At 37.5% G+C, this 21,054-nt stretch overlaps 1 protein-coding gene across 6 annotated transcripts in view; it reads right to left on the reverse strand.

Moving 5' to 3' along the window:
* The window catches only part of QKI (QKI, KH domain containing RNA binding), a 154,755-nt gene that overhangs the window by 40,169 nt on the left and 93,532 nt on the right, over positions 1-21,054 (reverse strand). For all 6 annotated transcript variants that reach the window (XR_002070862.2, XM_019412742.2, XM_019412741.2 and 3 more), the window contains exon 4: positions 1,878-2,021. Coding sequence is in view for 5 of the 6 variants with exons in the window: in XM_019412742.2 (XP_019268287.1) it covers positions 1,878-2,021 (144 nt within the window). In the remaining variant the exon portion in view is untranslated. The remainder of the gene's footprint in view (positions 1-1,877; positions 2,022-21,054) is intronic.

Here is a 21,054-nt window from a genome sequence, read left to right on the forward strand (position 1 = left end):
CCACCTTTCTATATTCAGAGACAACTTTAAAATCAAAATGGTCTTAGAAGTCACTTATTCCAATTCTCATTTTGTAAATGAGGAAACAAACACAGAAATTTATTAACTTTCTGAAAGACACATGCTGGTTACTAACACAGTTCTAACATGATGCTTTTTCCCAGGTTAATAACTGTTTTGGTTTTTTTCCAAGTTTTATTTATTTATTTTGAGAGAGAGAGGGAGAGAGAGAATCACAAGCAGGCTCCAAGCTGTCAGTGCAGAGCCTAACGCAGGGCTTGATCTCATGAACCTTGAGATTATGACCTGGGCCAAAATCAAGAGTCAGATGCTTAACCAACTCAGCTCCCCAGGCCCCCACTAGGTTAATAACTTTTGAGAACTACAGTAGCTTGCAGAATGATTACAGGTAAGAGTTTAAATTATCTGACAACTGGTCTATTCACAGTATTAGGTGAACTTATTTGTGTGTGTTTTGTGACCTGAATATTTTCAGTTATATGTAGCAATAAAAATGTGAACTTTTTCTGATCATGGGACTAACAGTTCAGTATACTTAGAAAAAAAGCACTGTTCTATGTAGCTTTTCAAAACTGCACAATTATTAAGGAAAAGGAGGAAGGTTATATGGTTTAATAGTATGTAACTACAGGTTTTAGTCTATATTTAACCTGTTTGTTTATATCCCTTATAAGACCTACTGAATAAAATTTACTTGAAATTCTTGTCTTCCAAGTGGTTAACTTTGTCAAGTAAATGGAAAATTGTTCATGGCTTGTAAGTTTGTTTACAGAACAAATTATCTGGGGAATGAAGAACAACAGACGCCATACTCACTTATGTAAATGTCAATAAACTTTTGTTTGGCAGAATACTAACAGTACTCCTAGTTTTTTCAACAACAAGCTAGGGTTCACATTTCTATCATTTTTACCAATGTAAAAAATATTTTTTAAAATGACTCTGCAATCCAACAATCTATTTTTCATTTTCCACTGAAAAAGATAATACCCCGGGAGTGAGTGCAATCATCATTTCTAAATGAGAAGTTCCTAAAAGGGTTGTGTAATAATGAGGAAAAGAGAAAAGGGAGGGGGACTGTGCAGGGAGAGATGGGTGGGGTCTTTTCTTTAAGAGACGCCACCCTCCAAAATTACTTTCAGTGTGTTATCAATTTCAGTGTCTTAACTAAATATGAACTTTAACAGTTTTTAGTAACTTAGAAAAAAACATGAAATGAGCTGAAGTGTGAAAAGTGTTCAGAATGGTGCCTGGTCTATCAGCAAAAGTTAGCTCTTTTTTTTTTTTTTTTCCTAAAAGAAAATGTTACCGTATTATGTTCACTATGGAACATTTGAGACAATGACATGGCAGGAGGGTACCTGGAACCCACAGGCTATCATAGGTCTTCCCACATAAGTATTAGTTGTACAGACTTTTCTGTGCACTCATTACTTGTTTACAAGGAGAAACTGCTCCTCCCTTCAAAAAAAAGCAACCAACCAAACAAAAAAACAACAAAAACCTTTCATCATTCATCACCCTACTGATAATGTACCTACTTTCTTACCTGATAATAGAGTGATGCAAAGGTAATAATACCTTTGAAAAGTACACAACTAATGGAGTTTGCTCCCCTCACAACAAATCCTTCCCCCCAGATAAACAGGCTTTCCCATTTAAGGATTTGAGCAACGTCTATGCTTGCTTACTATACTAGAGTGAATTATAAATTATTTTTTATATTTCGAGGTTACATGAGATTTCTAAAAAATGAATAACCTATTCTTTATTAACACCATCACTACAGTAATGAAAGCAATTAAACAGAAGAAGGGGTTGGGGCCCAAATCTAAGATTTGAAAATTATTACTTACTGCAGGTACCAGTAATTTCTTCACTTCTTCAACGGCTCTCTTCAGTTTGATCTCTGCTCTGTTCTGAGCATCTTCCACAGTGATCAAGACATGTAAGTCTTCATTGAGATGCTCCCAATTAGGCTTGCCTCTATTCTGCTCCTCCTGAAAAATTTACAAAGCACACGGTTACAAATTTTTCTTTTCAGAGAGAGTGTATCTTTCATAATACTAACCTGGTGCCAATTATTTAAGCTATGTTTGCATCATTTTGCTATGATGCCATTATAAACCTTCTGAATTATTCTCCTTGCAAAAAGACTGGGTTTTCGTGAAACTACTGGGTCAAATGACAGTTAGTTCAACAAGTATTTGTGGAGCATCTACACGTACCAAGCATGGAACCAGATGCCAAACTGAGGCTACAAAGTAAGCAAGGCAGAGTCACAACCCCTGCGAGGGCTCTTACATACTAAGAACCGATTATGGAGTCATCCTTAGGTAACCATGGAAAGCATATTATTTCTTCTGTTTTTTACTTATGGGTAAATAAGTCATCAAGGTTAGCTTAAGCAAGTCAGTTATCAAGGTCCCATAGCTAATAACATGCCAATTTAGGAACTGAATCAACATTTTCATTCTCAAGTTCAGTGATCTTTCCATTTCTTTACAACTACTGTTAGTAACATTGGCTGACTTCAAGATTAGGACAGCATTTTGCAAAGAAACATTACTGTGTAAGACAAATGGAAACATTTTCACTTATAATCATCATAAGGAATACATGTAACTATAGTTCCATCAGCCTTGCTTTAACAAGTCAACCATAAGGTCACTATCTGTATCAACTCACAACTGCTAGTTTCATAGAAAACATCAATGTTTTATTTCCCTGACTGCCTTTAAATCACTTAGTGAGGGATACCCAGGTTGGAAACATAGTGGAGCTACAGGGAGGTTTAGAAGTAGGGTTGGCCACGTTTCCCTTTCACCAAAGATCTAATAATTTCAGAATTCCTTCTTGTTTTAAGTTTCAGGGATAATACTTTTCAAAATTTTAATTCAAAATTTGTAAAAGCATCAAAAACAGTATCCAATTAAAAATAAATATAAAAATGGTATATATAAATGTACCTGGCTCCACCCTACATGAACAACAGATAATACATATCGCTGTTGTACTTTCCTCTTAAAGGTCTCTATTTACTAAATTGTGAGATTTCAACCAAAGGGAAAAAAAGCTGGCAAAAATTAATAAAACTAACATAAAAAAGCTCTCTACTTACATGTTTGCAAAGGTCATGCTAGGGAAAAAATATGGACCTTAACCAGTAAGGACAGAAATAAATTCTAACAGTCAAGTATACGTTTCTGCCTGTACTTTCTATTAATATCATTAGTATGAAAATGCATCCTAATGTTTGCCAAATCTGATTGGTGCCCAAGAAAATTAGGGATCCCATTAATAAATGATGTGAATTAAAATTTAAATTTATGAATAAAATTTAGTTTTTTTCAGTGTGTACTGGTATAAATACTAATTGTTTGGAAGTAATTATTTAATAAAAATAACCTATTAAGCATTTCTTTTTGCCTAGGGGACAGACACCATGAAACGACGAGAAAAAATTGAGAACCTCAGGGCTCTCTGCATGCCAAAGAACATAAAATGCGCATACACGTAACTCTACTGTAGCAAGAAAAAGACTTAACTTTTATGTTGAAAAATGTTGACAATACTTTTTCAACAAAATTTATAATTTTTTATGTTTATTAATTTTTTGATAGTTACTTGTATTTTCTGATGAACCTAAAAAAGTGTGTCAATAGTCACACGAACAAGGGACCTCTGTTTCCAAGATAAAACAGTACTTCTACCAAGATAAAAATAACACAGACAAGATTCACTCTCCTGGCTGAAACAGCCAATACAACAGGTAAAACCCAAAAAATGACAGTTCTCAAGCCTCTGAAGGTCACAGGCAGTAAAGCCAGTGGGGCTGAGAAATGGCAAATCAATTAAGTAAACCCCAGGATTACCCCAGCTCTCTGGCTTGGGAGTTTCCAGACTATAGCCCCGGGAAGGGTGCCAGGCTGCCTCTCTGGGTTGAGGAGACTACGTGAAGATTCCAGGGAGGCCAACACAGCCAGAGGTCACAGAGAAGAGTCCTAGGAAGGGCTGCACTGAAAGAATCCTGGAGGTGTGTATAAGGTCTGCTCAAATGCTCGGCTGAACACTGATCGGTGCACGTGTGGGAGAGGAAATACTGGCGGCTGGAGAAAGAACCTGCCAAAGGGTAGGGTTCAAGGTAAAAGTGGTGGGTTCTCAATGAGCCAGACTGAGAGACTTCACGAGTCACAGACACCGGGTGAAGTATACAGAAGGGCTTGCCTCAGTAGTGGGAAGTAACTAAAGCTGGTCTGAGCACTGTCCCAGGACTGTCCAAATAAATCTTAAAAGCAAGACCTAAAAGGATGAAAAGTGTTTCCAACTAACTCAACTGTGTCCCAGAGCAAAGCCCAAGAATACTGACAGGAATAGGAAATATCCACCCAAAAAGGTAAAAGTCATACTACATCTAGCATCTAATCACAAATTAAAAGACATGGAAAGAAGCAGGAAAATACAACATCCATGACAAAAACAACAACAACAACAATCAAAACCAACCTAGAGCTGTTGTAATTAGTAGACACAGACACTAAAAGCTAATGTGAGTGTACATGCGTGTGCGTTCACGTATGTAAGACACTAATGCACACAGATATTAATATAAGCATAACTGAGGAACATATATATACAATCCAAAATATTTAGAAAGGCCTAAGTACAGAAACTAAAATCGTGACTTACCACAGAAACTTTTCTACACGAAAAGACAAAAAGCCAAAGGATTTGAAAAGGAAGAGATAGCATTTGCACGATAGGAAGAGAGAATAAAGTTGAAGTATAATGTGGCATTGTGCTTTACCAAAGGAATAAAATTTTAAAGTGTAAAAACACCATGGTAAATGTATACTTAATTAATTCAACAACTTAAGTGCCAGTTAAAAACTGAAAAACAAAAGAAAGTTACATCTACCCTAACGTAGGCTTCAAAATAAAGTTTTACTTACAGTTTTAAAAACACTCGAAAAAATAAATAAACACCCGAAAGAACAAAAATTTATAGACAAAGATAAAGGTGGTGGAATTATTATAAGCATATACTTTCACTCCCTCCTAAAATTCTAGAATACCGTAGAGTTTAAAATGTACAAAAGTCGTAAGGAAAAAGAAAATGGGAAAGGAAACAATTTAGAAACCACAAAGCATATGGATAAGCAGTCAGGGATTTAGCAAATCCTAGATCCTTCCACCCACCCTCCTTCTCCCCCACAAAAAGCTGAGGAAATGGCAGCAATAGTAGGAGGGCTGAAGGTGGAGCTAAGAACCGGAAGACAAGGGAATTCTCGCGAAGGAGCAGCCGATCCTGCACATCCCCTCTCCCCAAAGAGCCGGCACTCCTCAATTCCCCGCAAAAACCTCGAAATGTTCCTCGTTACAGAACTGAGTTTTGAGGGGCAGTTAGCGGGACGCTTCCGCACTGAAGGCTGAGCTGTGCCGCCCGCGCCAGGGGAGGGGATGGAAGGCCCGTCTCGGCGAGTCTGACCGGCCCAACAAACAACTAGAAAACAACCGAAGAGCAGCCACTGGCCAAAAAGTTAGGAAAGAAGCTAACTTCTGCAGAGAGTTAAGAAAACACACTGTATCCCTGAAACAGGTCAAGGATACTGTTGAAATAATTCCAAAGATAGAGCAGAACTTGAAAAACTAAAAATATAATAGTAAAAATGAAAAACCTGATCAAGAGATTGGAAGATAAAAATTGAAAAACTCTCCCTCCAGGGAGCAGTAAAGACAAAGATGGAAAATGGTAAAGAACACTATAAAAATTAGAAGACTAGTCCAAGAGGTCTAGAAACTAAATGACAGACATCTCACCAAGAAAAAAGAAAAGGGAAGAAGGGAGAAAAATCACCAACATAATACATACTTTCAAAATAAAACTGAAGGTAAGAGCTTCTGAATGAAAGGGGCCCACTGAGTTCTTACAATGTAAAGAGATGAAAAGTAAAAAAAATCCACTGTTGGCAAGGTAAGCCACAAGGTAGAATAAGGAATAAATATCAAAGAATCTCGGTGGGAAGGAGGGGGGCAGCTTTCAACTTCACACTTCACAGAATTACATACTTTTAATCCATGAACGTTACCAAACTTGATTCTTAAAAAAAGGTTTTAAGATCACTCTACCCAGAGGCCACATTTATCCAATCACAATACATTGTAAACTCAGGCAGAGTTAAGCAAATTCCTTCAAGAGTGACTATTTACGCCTAGTAATTATTTAACACAAATATAATTTCTCCCTGTGTCCTTTTTCTGTTTTTGAAATGGATAATAAAGGCAATCTGGAATTGGCAAATACTATAGAAGTCAATAAAGCCTATTCATAAAGGTTCTCTTTCAGTCATAAAAAAACAAGTAAGAAATTACAGTAGAATTAGGGTACATACTCTGTACCCAATACCTAAGAATCTACTCCTGGGGCACCTGGGTAGCTCAGTCAGTTAAGCATCGGACTCTTGATCTTGGCTCAGGTCACAACCTCATGGTTGGTGAGATCAGGCCCTGCATCAGGCTGCACACTGACAGCACGGAGCTTGCTCAGGAATCCACCCATCTCCCTCTGTCTCTCCCAATATAAATAAACTTAAAAAACAAACTACTCCCTAAATTTCTCACTTCAATAAATAATTTAGGACAAATAAAAGGCTGAAATGGAGCACAGAGGAGGGATGGCAAAATGGATGTACATCCAAAATGGTGTATCTCTTAGAAACTATGGTCAAGACATTAAGTCTTTCTACAGTTACGTTTCAGACAGTATTTCAAGAGTAAACAGCAGAGATAAGATGTGGAAAAATTAGCTCATTATTACTAATTATTATAATGCCTGCTTTATAATTACCCAAGGCAATGTCATTTCATATTATGTGTCACCAAATGTTCAGCAACACAGAGGAACACGGTTTTTCTTTTCCACTGACATAGTCCCAAATTTACATTCCAGCACAATCATCCCTGCTGATTCCTAGGCCTTCAAATTTAACTGCCATCTCGACACGTGGAAGTCCATGCACTCTCAAGTTTCAACTCAACGTGTCTGAACTGGAGCTCATTATCTCCCTTCTCTAAACTGGTCTACAATTATGTCGCAGCTGTTATTGTTCCTTAATGAGTTTTCTCAAGATGTGTGGATTTTTACAACTTGAGGACAAGGACCATCTATACATATACCCATTCAATCCACACTAATTTCAGGCGCCATTTCTTGCTTATAGTCATTCCATGTGGTAAATAAATTGGCCTATCCACAAACATGGACTCTAATACCTATAACTTTACTGCAACTTATAGTTAACCTGTGTATTGTCTTATTCTAGCTTTTAGAAAGTTCAACCCTAATTGATTACCAGAACCATCGCTCATTGTTTTTTATATTCTTGACAATATGTACATAACTGACTTTAGCCATATCTATCTGGCCTTTAACAAATATTTACTCCAGCGAACAACTGAGCTCTTATTATTGAGGAGCGTCATTGAAATACATTAATATGGGAACGCAAGCTGGTGCAGCCACTCTGGAAAACAGGATGGAGGTTCCTCAAAAAACTAAAAATAGAACTACCCTACGACCCAGCAATGGCACTACTAGGCATTTATCCACGGGATACGGGTGGGCTGTTTCAAAGGGACACATGCAGCCCCATGTTTATAGCAGCACTATCAACAACAGCCAAAGTATGGAAAGAGCCCAAATGTCCATCGATGGATGAATGGATAAAGAAGGTGTGGTATATCTATACAATGGAGTATATCAAAAAGAATGAAATCTTGCCATCTGCAACTACGTGGATGGAACTGGAAGGTATTATGCTAAGTGAAATTAGTCAGTCAGAGAAAGACAAATAACATATGACTTCACTCATATGAGGACTTTAAGAGACAAAACAGATGAACATAAGGAGAGGGAAGCAAAAATAATATAAAAACAGGGAGGGGGACAAAACATAAGAGACTCTTAAATCTGGAAAACAAACTGAGGGTTGCTGGAGGGGCTGTGGGATGGGGGATGGGCTCAATGGGTAAGGGGCATCAAGGAATCTACTCCTGAAACCATTGTTGCATTATATGCTAATTTGGATGTAAGTTTTAAAAAATAAATAATAAGTACATTAGTATACTGAAACTTTCCCCACATTGCCTTGCTGGTTTCATTATTTTTGTTTCTGTCTAAATAAGTCTCCATATATCTTGGTTTCTGGGTCTGCTTCTTTTTGACCTCATATATAAGCTCCCAGTTGTATTTGATCATCTTTAACCTTTTATTCTTGTTCTCCTCTCTAGTCAACTTTCCCAGATTTTTTACAATAACGCTCATGAGGTCTGCTGTTCATATCCAAAGACGGTGTTTTTCCTTTATCACCTCCATACTACCTTATTTCATTGTATCAGAAGAATGCAGTAATAGACGGGTCAAATTTTTTTTTTTTTTCAAACTGCAGGACTAAAGTTATATCTTAACATAACAAAGTAAGAGCAAAGATAAATTACATATAAATAATTACCATGTGTATACATATGTTCAAAGTTCAAAACCATGGACCTTGACTCTTTTAAGAGATGGAAATGACAAGACAGCATTCAAATAAGTGGAACAGCTTTATTTATACAGTAAATTAAAATTGAGTAGCATATAAAGCAAGTTTATAATGTCATTCGTATCTGACTATAGAGTAGGTAGGTATAACTACGAACAGTACTTCACTATGGTCTCCATTCTTGACAAGTATACTCTAAAGAAATAACCAATTTCAAAATAACTTTCAGCCTCAGGTGATGAAGAAGAAATTCAGAAATGAAACTAATGATGGGGGTGATGATATGACAGTAACTAAACTTGTATCAAACACTTACTGCTTGCCAAGTACTGTGCTCAGCAATACAGAAACACCACCTCGCTCGATCCTAACAGCCCTGTGAGTGCAGCACTATTATTGTTACTATCGTGGTACTAGCATGTCCCTACAGGCTGAGGCACGTGAGGCTGGCCCGAGTCACTTAGACAGTAAGTGTTCTACCAGGCAGAATGACTTTCAGAGACTGCACTGGCAACACTAATTCCTAGCATACGATATCACCTGCACGAGAGCCTTAAGCAAATTGCCCCAAAATAGCATAAATCAGTGAAAAAGCCAGAAACAGAACACTGAGAACTTGAATCTTGATAACTTTTTCTATTTTACCATTTTACCTTTCAAAATTTTCGTATGATATTTTAAGCCCATCTTGTTTGCATAGCATTCAGAGCTAGGAGGGGCTCTGGATGCAGATAAGGAAACACAGCGAAATTATCTGGTAAATGTGGCTTTTGCTTCTTTGGTGTTGGTCCTATGTCTGAATTCCAAGTCCAGGGCTCTTTCTCCATAAATGAATTCCCGAATCAGTTACATCAAGAACCGTACCAACAACTGGCAGAGAAGCACAGTGAAACAGATCTCTTACATCTACAAGATGACTTTTTTCTAGATCAGAGAAGTGTCTATCAAATTTCAAGGACACAAATATAAACAAAAATGCTAAGCCTGTGGCCACTTAACACACAGAATTCCTTCAGTTACTAAAGTTTTCCATAGGTGAGAATCAAAACTAAAATTTGGTCTTAATGCATAATAAATACATCCAACATTATTACTAAGTTAGGGCTAATCAAATCATCGTCCTGAAGTTCTAACCATTACTCTTCAATTATAATCATCCACTTCATTTTTGTAGCTACTATATTCAGTGACATAAAAATATTTTTAAAATCCTCAAAATTTAAGAACTAATTTGCTTTTGACTGGTTTGAGGTTAAAACCAAAACCCTGATGAGTCAGTGCCCTGGGAAGTTTAAAATTATGTTCTAATTGCAGTTATCTATCTGCACAACAAAGTAACTCTATAACATGAAACATCAGACCACACTGATTGTCTCAACCCCTGCTGATAAACTCTTTTAATTACACCTCTGTAGTCAGGCAAATGAGCACAAGACTTCTCCCCCTACTGTGCTCTTAATGTGAAAGTTCACATGCCAAAACTTCCAAGAAAGGAATTCAAAAGTGTTACATATTTAAGCAAACCAAGGTTTCAATAACACACTTATGAATGTATGTATTTTTAGCCAAGTAATAAAGCTTAGACATATAACCATCTCCAGCTGTATACACAATCTAAAATTAGCTTAAGAAAAGTTCATTGAGAGACTGGACATAAAGCAGATTTCATATAATTTAACTGCTCACTGACTCTAACTTTTAACTTGAACTTGAGCCCTGCAACAATCATATTTTCAAAGCCAATTATTTTCTAATATATGAAGATCAGAATATGCATATATTCAGTCTGTTGCAGACTCCCAGTAAGTTCTCAAGGAAGCAGGCATTCAACAGATGCTTATTAAATTAAGCACAATGAAGCAATTTATTAAATTTGAAGAACTTTTGTCTTATGTCGAATATTTTCCAACTTAAGAACAAAAGGACTATCCTCAATACTTTTCTTTCACAAGAAACATCAACTGCCTACAAACAATACTAAATGCCTGTCAGGTATGTCCTCCTTCTAATTTTTTTTTTTTACTTAAAAAAAAAAAATTAACGTTTATTTATCTTTGAGACAGAGCATGAACGGGGGAGGGTCAGAGAGAGAGGGAGACACAGAATCTGAAACAGGCTCCAGGCTCTGAGCTGTCAGCACAGAGCCCGACGCGGGCCTCGAACTCATGGACCGCGAGATCATGACCTGGGCCAAAGTCGGACGCTCAACCGACTGAGCCACCCAGGGGACCCCTCCTTCTAATTTTTATATAGTAATTCCACTAATTTAAGTGTAATGACTGCATTTCCAAACTAAAGTATCACCAGTCAGGGCCAAACTACGTCCAAATAATATTGGTTTCTTCTAATGATGACCACAATCCGTACAACTTCTCTAGATCTACAGCTGCTTTACTTTGTGGAAATCATTTCGGACGTGACCGTTTGGGAAGCAGAATATGATCTTAATGATGCCATAGGTAAGGCTGAAGAGACTGAGCAAAATCTGCGTAAAGACTTTCCCATAACAATCAAAAATGATCAGGTGATTTTAATTTCATTTCCCAGCAAATTTGAAGATAAGTGGCCAGCTAATAGTAAACAAAAACAGCAAGTGAGAATAGAAATAAAGAACTGTTAGGGAATCCTTTTGGAAACTTGTGGCTAAGTTTCTGCTGCTCATGATCACTCACATAAAAGCAGTTATTTATTGCCCATGGAACCACGAAACACTTCCCCATAGCATTATTAGAATTCTTCTGCTATTCCAATGTGAAATTTTGTATACTGTGTCCTAGTCTCTTCACCATCTAGCACACATGAAATTATGAAAGGTATAGAAAAACAGTCATTTGTTTTAAAATGTGATGTTTTAAGGGGCACCTGGGTGACTCAGTTGGTTAGGCATCTGACTTCAGCTCAGGTCACGATCTCACGGGTTTGTGAGATCGAGCCCAGCATCAGGCTTTTGTCCTGGCAGCTCAGAGCCTGGAGCTTGCTTGGGATTCTGTGTCTCCTTCTCTCCCTGCCCCTCCCCTGCTTCCACTCTGTCTCTAAAAAACAAATAAACATTAAAAAAAAAAAAAAAAACCCAAAAAACAAAAAAACTTCAGTGTGATGGTTTTAAAATATTAAATTGGAATATTTATAGGGCGCCTAGGTGGCTCAGTCAAACATCTGACTTCAGCTCAGGCCATGATCTCACAGTTTGTGGGTTCGAGCCCCACGCTGGGCTCTGTACTGACAGCTCAGAGCCTGGAGCCTGCTTTGGATTCTGTGTCTCCTGTCTGTGTCTGTGTCCCTGCCCCACTCATGCTCGCTCTCTTTCAAACATCAATACAGATTAAAAACAAATTTAAATTGGAATATTTACTTGCTCATAGCACAAAGGAAGAAAAAAAAAAAGACTTCACATTTCTACTCATTTTCTTTTCCAAATCATCCAAATCCTAATTTCAAAATTCATCTTTTAATGAAATTTTCCCCAGGTCCTCTCAGGATGTTTCCTGTGTGCCCATCCTATCATTTTGTCTTCTGTCATACTAAGTCTGATATGTATTACTAGCTAAAAAACTTCAAGAAGTTTAGAATCAAACTCACCTTCATACTCCCTAGCAATCATAGTAAATGCCACATAGCTGTTCAATTTTTACTAGAGCACAGCATAAGATACAAAAATGAAGTCAAAGCTAATACTGTTAAAACATTAAGACATCTATGGCCTTGTACTAAGCATTTTATTTCTCATAAAGTTAACCAATCCTTTTAAACCTTAGAGGTAGGTATTACTATGATCACTTGTTAGTCACTTAAAAATGAGATAAACTAATGGACAGAGAACCCTGACTTAGTGTCACTCAGCTAAAGTGATTTCATATTATACACTCTGCCTTAAAGACTTTACAACTGACAGTACACTAAGTAAGCAAGGTTAAATATTTAAAAAGTGAAATAAAAAAGATTACAATCGTTTCACTGAAAACAATAACAAGAAACAAGATGATCATTCTGACAAATCCATCCACAGGATAACTTGCGGCCTCAAGCAGAGATCATTACCAGGTCCAAGTATGATAGTTTTAAGGAAAGAGTAAGAGCGACAGCGTATGGTTCACTGTTAACGAAGCTACTTTTTCCTGAAGGAATTAATTTAGGCAGTAAATTCCACAGACATCTAAAACAATGATTTTTTTTCTTTAGAATATGACTGACTGTTAAGTCTGATTTTTGAATATTCATTTATGAGAGTGAACTTCCTAGCTGTATTCAGGCAAAATTCTGAACCATGGCTTCCTCATCTGTATAACAGAGGTTAAGTATCGAGTTTCCATCGCAGGACTGAGCTCTAAATGTGTGGTGTTTGCAGAGCACACAGAGGAGTACCTAGCATCTCAGAAGACCTATGTAAGTGGTGTTGCCATAGCTCGAACAGGCTGCTATCTAAAATCAAACAGGGGACTATAGGAAATGGTACAAGCAGGAACATAAGAGAACACCTGACTGAACAACAGCAAATAAACGGACAGGATTATAGGTTATAATTTAGAAAAATAAAATCAGAAAGCACTTTGGCGAAAAGAGTACCAGCTTAACATAAACTAAATTTTAATTAATTTAGTCAATAAAAATATACTAAACACGAAGGAAAAACATGGAATTATTTTAAATTGAATTTTTATGAGAAAGAAGCTCAAAAAAGATCCAACCGTAATCTTTTGGGGTCGCAGACTGGAGGAGAACTCAGCTGATCAAAGCACTGAATTATCTTCCATACAGGGTTTGAATGTGAAACAGCACATAAAGAACAACAACTACAGTTTTCCGGACAGAGGAATAAACCATGACGATTCCACGAGCTCTACACAAAATACAACCCAAAAAAGCCTAAAAGGAATTGATAAAAAATTAATGAAATTGAAGAAATGAGTTCAAATACTAATTCCATACTATTTTCCCATCAACCCCTCTAACAGAATTCACTTCCCCCACTTTGCTTCCAAAGAATTTCATGGCTCTATAAAACTACTTAATACTGAACTATATACAGCCTTCTGCATCGGCATACAGAGTGTGAAGCCTTGGTTCTTTCTCATGCTCTGTGTTACTCAAATACATTCAGAAAGGCCCAAGTAGGAGTTCGGTATATGATCAGTAGCTGCACATTTCTCTGTCCTACTCTGCACAGATCTTGTAAAAGAACAGATCAAGTAAAAGAACTTGGACTTCTTTTATAATGTCTTCATCAGTTTTTGTTGAATATTTGTGAATTTGACATAGTTTACACATATGCATATTTCATCAACGAAACAATGTGTCACATACAGATGTGCTACTGGTTTCTCCACAGATAATACATCGCAGCATAATGAACACAATGTAAATTTACTTTAAAAGCATCACTGAACTCAAATTCGGATTTTTTTAAAAACCATGATTCGTTCACTTTACTCACTACTGTCCTTGTATATGAGAAATCATTTCCCTAACACATCTGGCAAAATATTTTGAATAGTATTTAAAAAACATCTGGAATTAAATTTCTATATTTAAACTTAAAGTAGCAAGTAAATAAACTACACTGGTTAAATGATTACTAAGCTCTTAAGCCATATGGTGTTTTCTTGTGCATTCTACATGTGTACTTTTCTATGTGGGTTAGGGAAAATAAGATCCAAAAAATTCAATTTAAAATACATCAAGAAAAATATCAGCCAGGCAATATCAAAACAATATTCTACCTGACTTCTGTGGTTAAAAATTAGACCACTGAACATGTAATTGAGGGGCGCCTGGGTGGCTCAGTCGGTTTACCGTCTGACTCTGACTCAGGTCATGAGCTCAACGTTCGTGGGTTCCAGCTCCGTGTCGGGCTCTGTGCCGACAGCTCGGAGCCCGGAGCCTGCTTCGGATTCTGTCTCCCTCTCTCTCTGCCCCTTCCCGCTCATGCTCTGTCTCTCTCTCAAAAATAAAACGTTGAAAAAAAAATGTAATTTAAATGAAAACACATATACAAAATAAAAAGATGGGTTGGATGAATAACATACAATCACAGGAAAGTAAGGACTATCCTGAAGGACCCACAAACAGCTACGGCCTGCCTCATTTCTTGAAGCCAAAGATCACAGCCTAATGTCCTAGAATTAGGGTTTCCAAAACGTAAAAGAGCAACAGCACGTGGTTTGTTAGGTTACAGTCCCTGAGGACCATAGGGTGAAGACGAATAGCACCTCTATGCGTAGTTGTTACTGTGCAATGTCCTGTCCAGCTTAATGCCACTGTGGATATTTACAGCATTCACACCGCCCCAATATTAATTCACAGGCTCCTTCGGGTAATCGTGAACCCATCAGTGATAAACGGCATCAAAAACACAACTGGCTGTGGTGCCTGGGTGGCTCAGTCAGTTGAGTGTCCAACTTCGGCTCAGGTCATGATTCCACAGTTCGTGAGTTCGAGCCCCGTGTCGGGCTCTATGCTGACAGCTCGGAGTCTAGAGCCTGCGTCGGATTCTGTGTCTCCCTCTCCCTGCCCCTCCCCTGCTTGCTCACTCACACTCGCTCTCTCACTCTGTCTCTCAAAAATACATAAACATTACAAACACACACACACACACACACACACACAATTGTCTGCTAATTTAGAAATACATATCTGCGAAGCTATACTATCGTAACTGAACTTCAAGATCCTCAGTAAGGAAAAAGGAATACAATTCATAATTGTTTTACATTCCATGGTCCTGAGCACCTGCCACGTACTCATATTTACCAGCAGATAACTGGAGTGTTAAGTTTGCTTCAAACCCTAAATCATCTTTTGGTCACTGCACAATAGAGAACAAATGCAAAGAACGGATTACAGAAAGGCCAAACAAGAAGGTCTCTCCCCGCTACCTACTTCAAAACAGCAAAAGGGTACATAATAGAGCAAGGAAAGAACACAGACTCAAATGCCAGCCTTTTGGTACTTCAGTCCCTTATTTCAGATATCTCAGTAACCCTGAGCAACTCATTTATGTATTCATTTATTTACTTAATATTTGAGTTTCTCTACTAAACGGAAGGCACTTTCCTACTACAGACGGTTTATGGTGCCTAACTGGACATACAAGCCCTAAAGGAGCTCACAGGCTAGCAAGGGAGAGAGACAAGACAAGGACTAACAGAGTAACTACTCACTTGCAATTGAGATGAGTGACAGACACCAAAATTCACTGTGCTATTAAAAGTGCATGTTAGGGGGTGCCTGGGTGGCTCTGTTGGCTGGGCACCTGACCTAGGTCATGATCTCATGGTTCATGGGTTCGAGCCCTGCATCGGGCTGTCTGCTGTCAGCACAGAGCCTCCACTGGATCCTCTGTCAACCCCCCTCTGCCCCTCCCCTACTCTCTCAAAAAAGAATGAACATTAAACATAAAAAAAAAAAAAAAAAAAAAAAAAAAGGTGCACATTAGGGGTGCCCGGGTGGCTCAGTCAATAGAGCATCCAACTCGACTGTGGCTCAGGTCATGGGTTCGAGCCCCAGGTCAGGCTCCATGTGGAGCTTGGAGCCTGATTAAGATTCTCTCTTTTTCCCCCTCTGCCACTCTCTCCTGATCACACAGTACACTCTAACGTATTTTTAAAAAGCCTTTCCTTCTAGGGGCGCCTGGGCAGCTCAGTCAGTTAAGCGTCCAACTTCGGCTCAGGTCATGATCTTCCCGTTCGTGAGTTCAAGCCTCACATTGGGCTCCGTGCTGACAGCTCAGAGCCTGGAGTCTGTTTCGGATTCTGTGTCTCTCTCTCTCTTTGTGCCCCTCCCTTGCTCATGCTCTGTCTCTCTGGTCTCTCAAAAATAATAAACATTAAAAAAAGTTTTTTAAAGCCTTTTGTTTTTTATATATACACACATATATAAACATAAATTAAACATAAATAAAGTACATACTAAAATTGACTGATCTAGGTTACACAATATAATAATTTCCTCCTTAAAGTTTATGTCCTCACTTGTAAAGGTTACAGGGTTGTAAGGATTAAATAAAAGAAAATATGTTCATGACAGTGACTAACCTCATAGTACCTAATACTTTTACTATGTAACTCATGGTATCCCCGACCCCTTCCTATGCTTTCCTGAAAAGACGGCTTTCCAGGTAACAGGGATCCCCCTTAGTTCCACTTCCCGTCATTATATTAACATAACCAACCATCAAGGGTGTCCTAAATCCTCAATAAGGAAGCCCCCAAATCAAAAGAAAATTAATTAATTAACTAAAGTGAATGAAATAACAATTAATGATTCCTCTAGACTAAAAAACACAGGTGCCCAATCCCCAATTACCTGGGATATTTGAATTCTTTTCAATGTAGTGGCTTTCAGCCTTGGAAAATTTTAGAATTAAGAACAGAATGGTCAATCAAACCAATCTAATGTTAATAGTCTTTCTGTGTTTCTATGTAAAATATTTGTAACTTTTAGGATCATTTGGTATATTTAAGTATCTTAAGATTCTTCTTCTGATTTCAACTGAAAAAATAGATAGGTATCCAAAACACACCCTGGAGATCATCATAGGAATGAACGGGTCAGCAGCATCTGCATTGTTCAACACTCCCAACAGCATTCCTCTTATTTCTTGGTTAATGGATGACACTCCGTCTGACGGCGATCAAAGCACGATACAGAGCTGAACAAACGGTTAATGTATTACGAGCAGAGTTCCTTCTTGTCCTAGTAATTCCCAAGTGCTAGTGTATTTCGCATATCCATACTTCTCGGAGGATGAAAAGCAAAGATAATTTGACTTCACTGGAAGAACTCGGTGAAGTCAGGGTCTACATGTCTCCTATTATACTGCCTCCATCATCCAAAGCTTATAAAATCCAAGACTCTTCCTCTAAGCTTTTATTAAAGCGTGGCTAACAAAACAGAGTTATAAAAAGTGAGATCTTTCTAATAACCTTTCACAATAGTTTGATCAGCAAAACATAACCATAAAAGTGATTCAGTTAACTCAGCACAGTCTATTATGTAAGGCACTCTTCCTTTTCTCTTAAAAATACTGAATTATTTTCACTTCCCGTGGGTACCTGTGAAAAACGGCCCACCCAGAGTAAGACTGACATGTACATTAAAAGATGTGAATAAATTAAAAACGTCAATGAAAACATTAATAAAACACAAATGAGTGAATGAATGAATGAATGAATGAATGGATTTCGACAGTCTGAATCCATTCGACATCTGAATCCACAATGTGAATGTGAGCACAACAGGAAACAGCACCTTCAAACACTTCCATGTAATACGCGGTGGTCAAGCAAAAACAGGGTAATTTTTGGAACAGTCTGTTACCTTTTTTAGCATACTCTGCAGGCATTTCAATAGGTAAAAACAGCTATACAAATGCCTCCTTTCGTGAATTACAATTATGCAGCCAATATATCTAACTTCCCTAAAACCAGTTTTAAAAACTTCCTAAATTATTTGCTAACTAAAATGGCCTATCACATTCATGATTTTTACTGTTACAAAGTGTGACTTTTTATATATTTTGTACATTATCCAATGTTATAATAATTAATGTTCAAGTTAAATTTTAAACATTTTATTGGGATTTTTACATTCTACTGTAATTCCCTGAGAATTCAATTATATCACCAAAGAAAGACATGATCTCCCATCAGAATAAAAAACAAAAGTTCAGAGAATCCATGCTTGTTGTTGTTGTTGTTGTTTATTAGAAATCATTTTAGGGACTCCTGGGTGGCTCAGTTGGTTAAGCGTCTGGCTCTTGATTTTGGTTCAGGTCATGATCTCACAGTTTGTGAGATCGAGCCCCATGTCAGGCTCTGGGCTGACAGCGTGGAGCCTGCTTGGGATTCTCTCTCTCTGCCCCTCCCCTGCTAGCACATACTCTCTCTCTCAAAATAATAAGTAAATAAACACTAAAAAATATCATTTCAAGCATACTCAAGTTTCAGAGATACGGAACTAATAAGTACAATTCTTCAAATCCTCTTCCCGTTATCCACTGACATCACTTGGGCTGTATAAGCAGAAAGTTATCATTTGCTTCAAAGCCTTGGTAACTGCTTTAAAATATGTTCCATCAGTGACCAAAGAATGGTCTGCCACACATCCACTAGTGATTAAAGACTTACCCCTAAGACAAGAAGATTTGCTTAGACAGGACAACCAAGTCCACTCTTACAGAGTAACTGTGTTCCATTTCTTCTCAGTTAATTAAGGAATGGATGTAACAGATGCTATTCTCCATCTAACTGAAATATGGATGCAATGGAAACATTTTCTGAGGTATAAAACAAACTTTATAACAACCATATGAAATCACTGAAATGCTCACGAATTAAGCTACCATCAATAATTACTGTGGTTAATTTTGAGAATGAGGTTGAATTTCAACAATGTTAATAGTAATCATTATAACTGAAAAAACTGATTGTTTTTGCAAATGACCATAGATACTAAAAAGATCTTTCAACTGCCTATATTATAAAACAATAACTATAATACTAATGTGTGTGTGTGTATATATTTATATATATATGAAAATATAATGAACACTAATCCTTACTAACTGCTAATCGTTTAGTAATCCTGAATAGTAGATACCATTAACTTTACTTTACAGATGAGATCTAGACAGAGAAAGTAAGTTGCCCAAGTCCTTTAACCAGTAAGTAAAAGACCTAGAACATAAAGGCAAATCGGGACTCTTTTTCTCGTGCTCTCCACTATGCCACACTGAAGCATCATCACCAAACCTGTTCTTTTCCCATGTCCACATGAAAGCTGAAAATCATCCCTGAGGCCCATTTTTGCCAAGCTGTCTCAAAAGCTCTTCCGTCCTGAATTTCTCCAGCAGACACAGTCATCTGACTCTTCAATGACAAATTTTTATAAGGCATCCCTTATATCTATACATTTCATCTCTTCATTTCTACTATGGGTTAAGATTCTACTTGAGATTAGGATTCTTGCCCAGCATTTCATAGAATATTCTTCACACTCAGATGTTTATTTACTGAAATGGAAGAGAAAATACCATGTTCAATAAACATGAACTCCATACACCAACTCTAGTTCTCCTCTCTAATTTTCTGTAGAAAAGATGTACCAATATATTCTCACAATAAAAACAAAGCCTAGGGGTGCTGGGTGGGTCAGTCAATTAAGCATCCGACTTCAGCTCAGGTCATGATCTCACAGTTCATGGGTTCGAGCCCCGCATCAGGCTCTGTGCTGACAGCTCAGAGCCTAGAGCCTGTTTCGGATTCTGTGTCTCCCTCTCTCTCTCTCTGCCTTTCCCCCACTAATGCTCTCTCTCAAAAACAAACATTAAAAAAAAAAGTAAAAAAAGAAAAATAGGGCATGTTATTCTAATTGTTCCATGCTGCAAGAATTGATTTTAAGCAGTCAGTAGAAACTCTTACACAATAAATGGAACCCTAGCCCTCAAAGTCTGCAGCCCATAAACTGCAAAGAATGAATGTCCACATACAAATTTAATTTAGTAGCTAGCAGTCCTTAATTTTATATCCCTTGGTCATCAATAAAATATCCTTAATATCAATAACCAAAATAAAGGCCTTCTTCCTAGTAAAGTACAAAGTAATTTTGAGAAACATATCTAGGAAACCTCAAGACTTTTTAAAAGTCTGTGGCCCTCCTCGATATACCTGCTACTGGAACAAAACTAAGAACTCATGAAAAACATGGTATTATCTCACCCTGATGAAGTGAACTTTTTCTAATTAAAATCTATACTTGTCCAACTTGCCTAAAAACGGCAGACACTGTTATCTAGCATTTAACTGTATCTTCAGAACTTAGCATACTGCCTATCACAAAGGAAAATTTGAAAAATGTCTACTGAATAAAAGAATCAAGAAATGAAATAGTTTTCAGTTGCTGTGACACGTTTTTCCCGGAAAATGGGATTTCCCTGGCCAGCCACTATAGTTCCTTTTCCATTTAAGACAAGAATCAGATGTCTCTCTAGATTCCTTGAATTCTAATAAATCGGAACCTTGCTTACATAAAAACCTTCTGAATTACCACTTCTCTTCATGTAAAATGTTAAAAGGCATTTGTACACTAAACATGTAAAACTGATGAGGGAGGAAAATAAACAACAGGGTAGGCAGGAACAAGTAAACCTATCTGTTAAATATAAACTAAATCCAGACCAAAAATGGACCACATGATTCCTGAGTTGCTCTTAACCTCCTAGAAAGAGATAATGTATCTTCTAGTAATATCTAAATTTACATCCCTTGCTCATCAATCAAAATTATCCTTTAATATCAATAATCAAAATAAAGGGGGTTCCTATTTAAGGAGAAAAGTTAGTTATCGGGGTGTGTCAACTTAGCTAGGCTGAACTTAGCTAGGTTGCCAGAATTTCATTCTAGTGTGTTACCGATTAGGGTGAACAATAAGGTATATTCCTTCCCAAGAGCTGGAAGACAGAAAGGAGGGAATGGCCATTAGCATATGCACACTT

Source organism: Panthera pardus, unplaced genomic scaffold, assembly GCF_024362965.1.
Source record: "Panthera pardus isolate Hobbes unplaced genomic scaffold, ASM2436296v1 HiC_scaffold_17, whole genome shotgun sequence".
In the NCBI taxonomy this organism is placed as follows: Eukaryota; Metazoa; Chordata; class Mammalia; order Carnivora; family Felidae; genus Panthera; species Panthera pardus.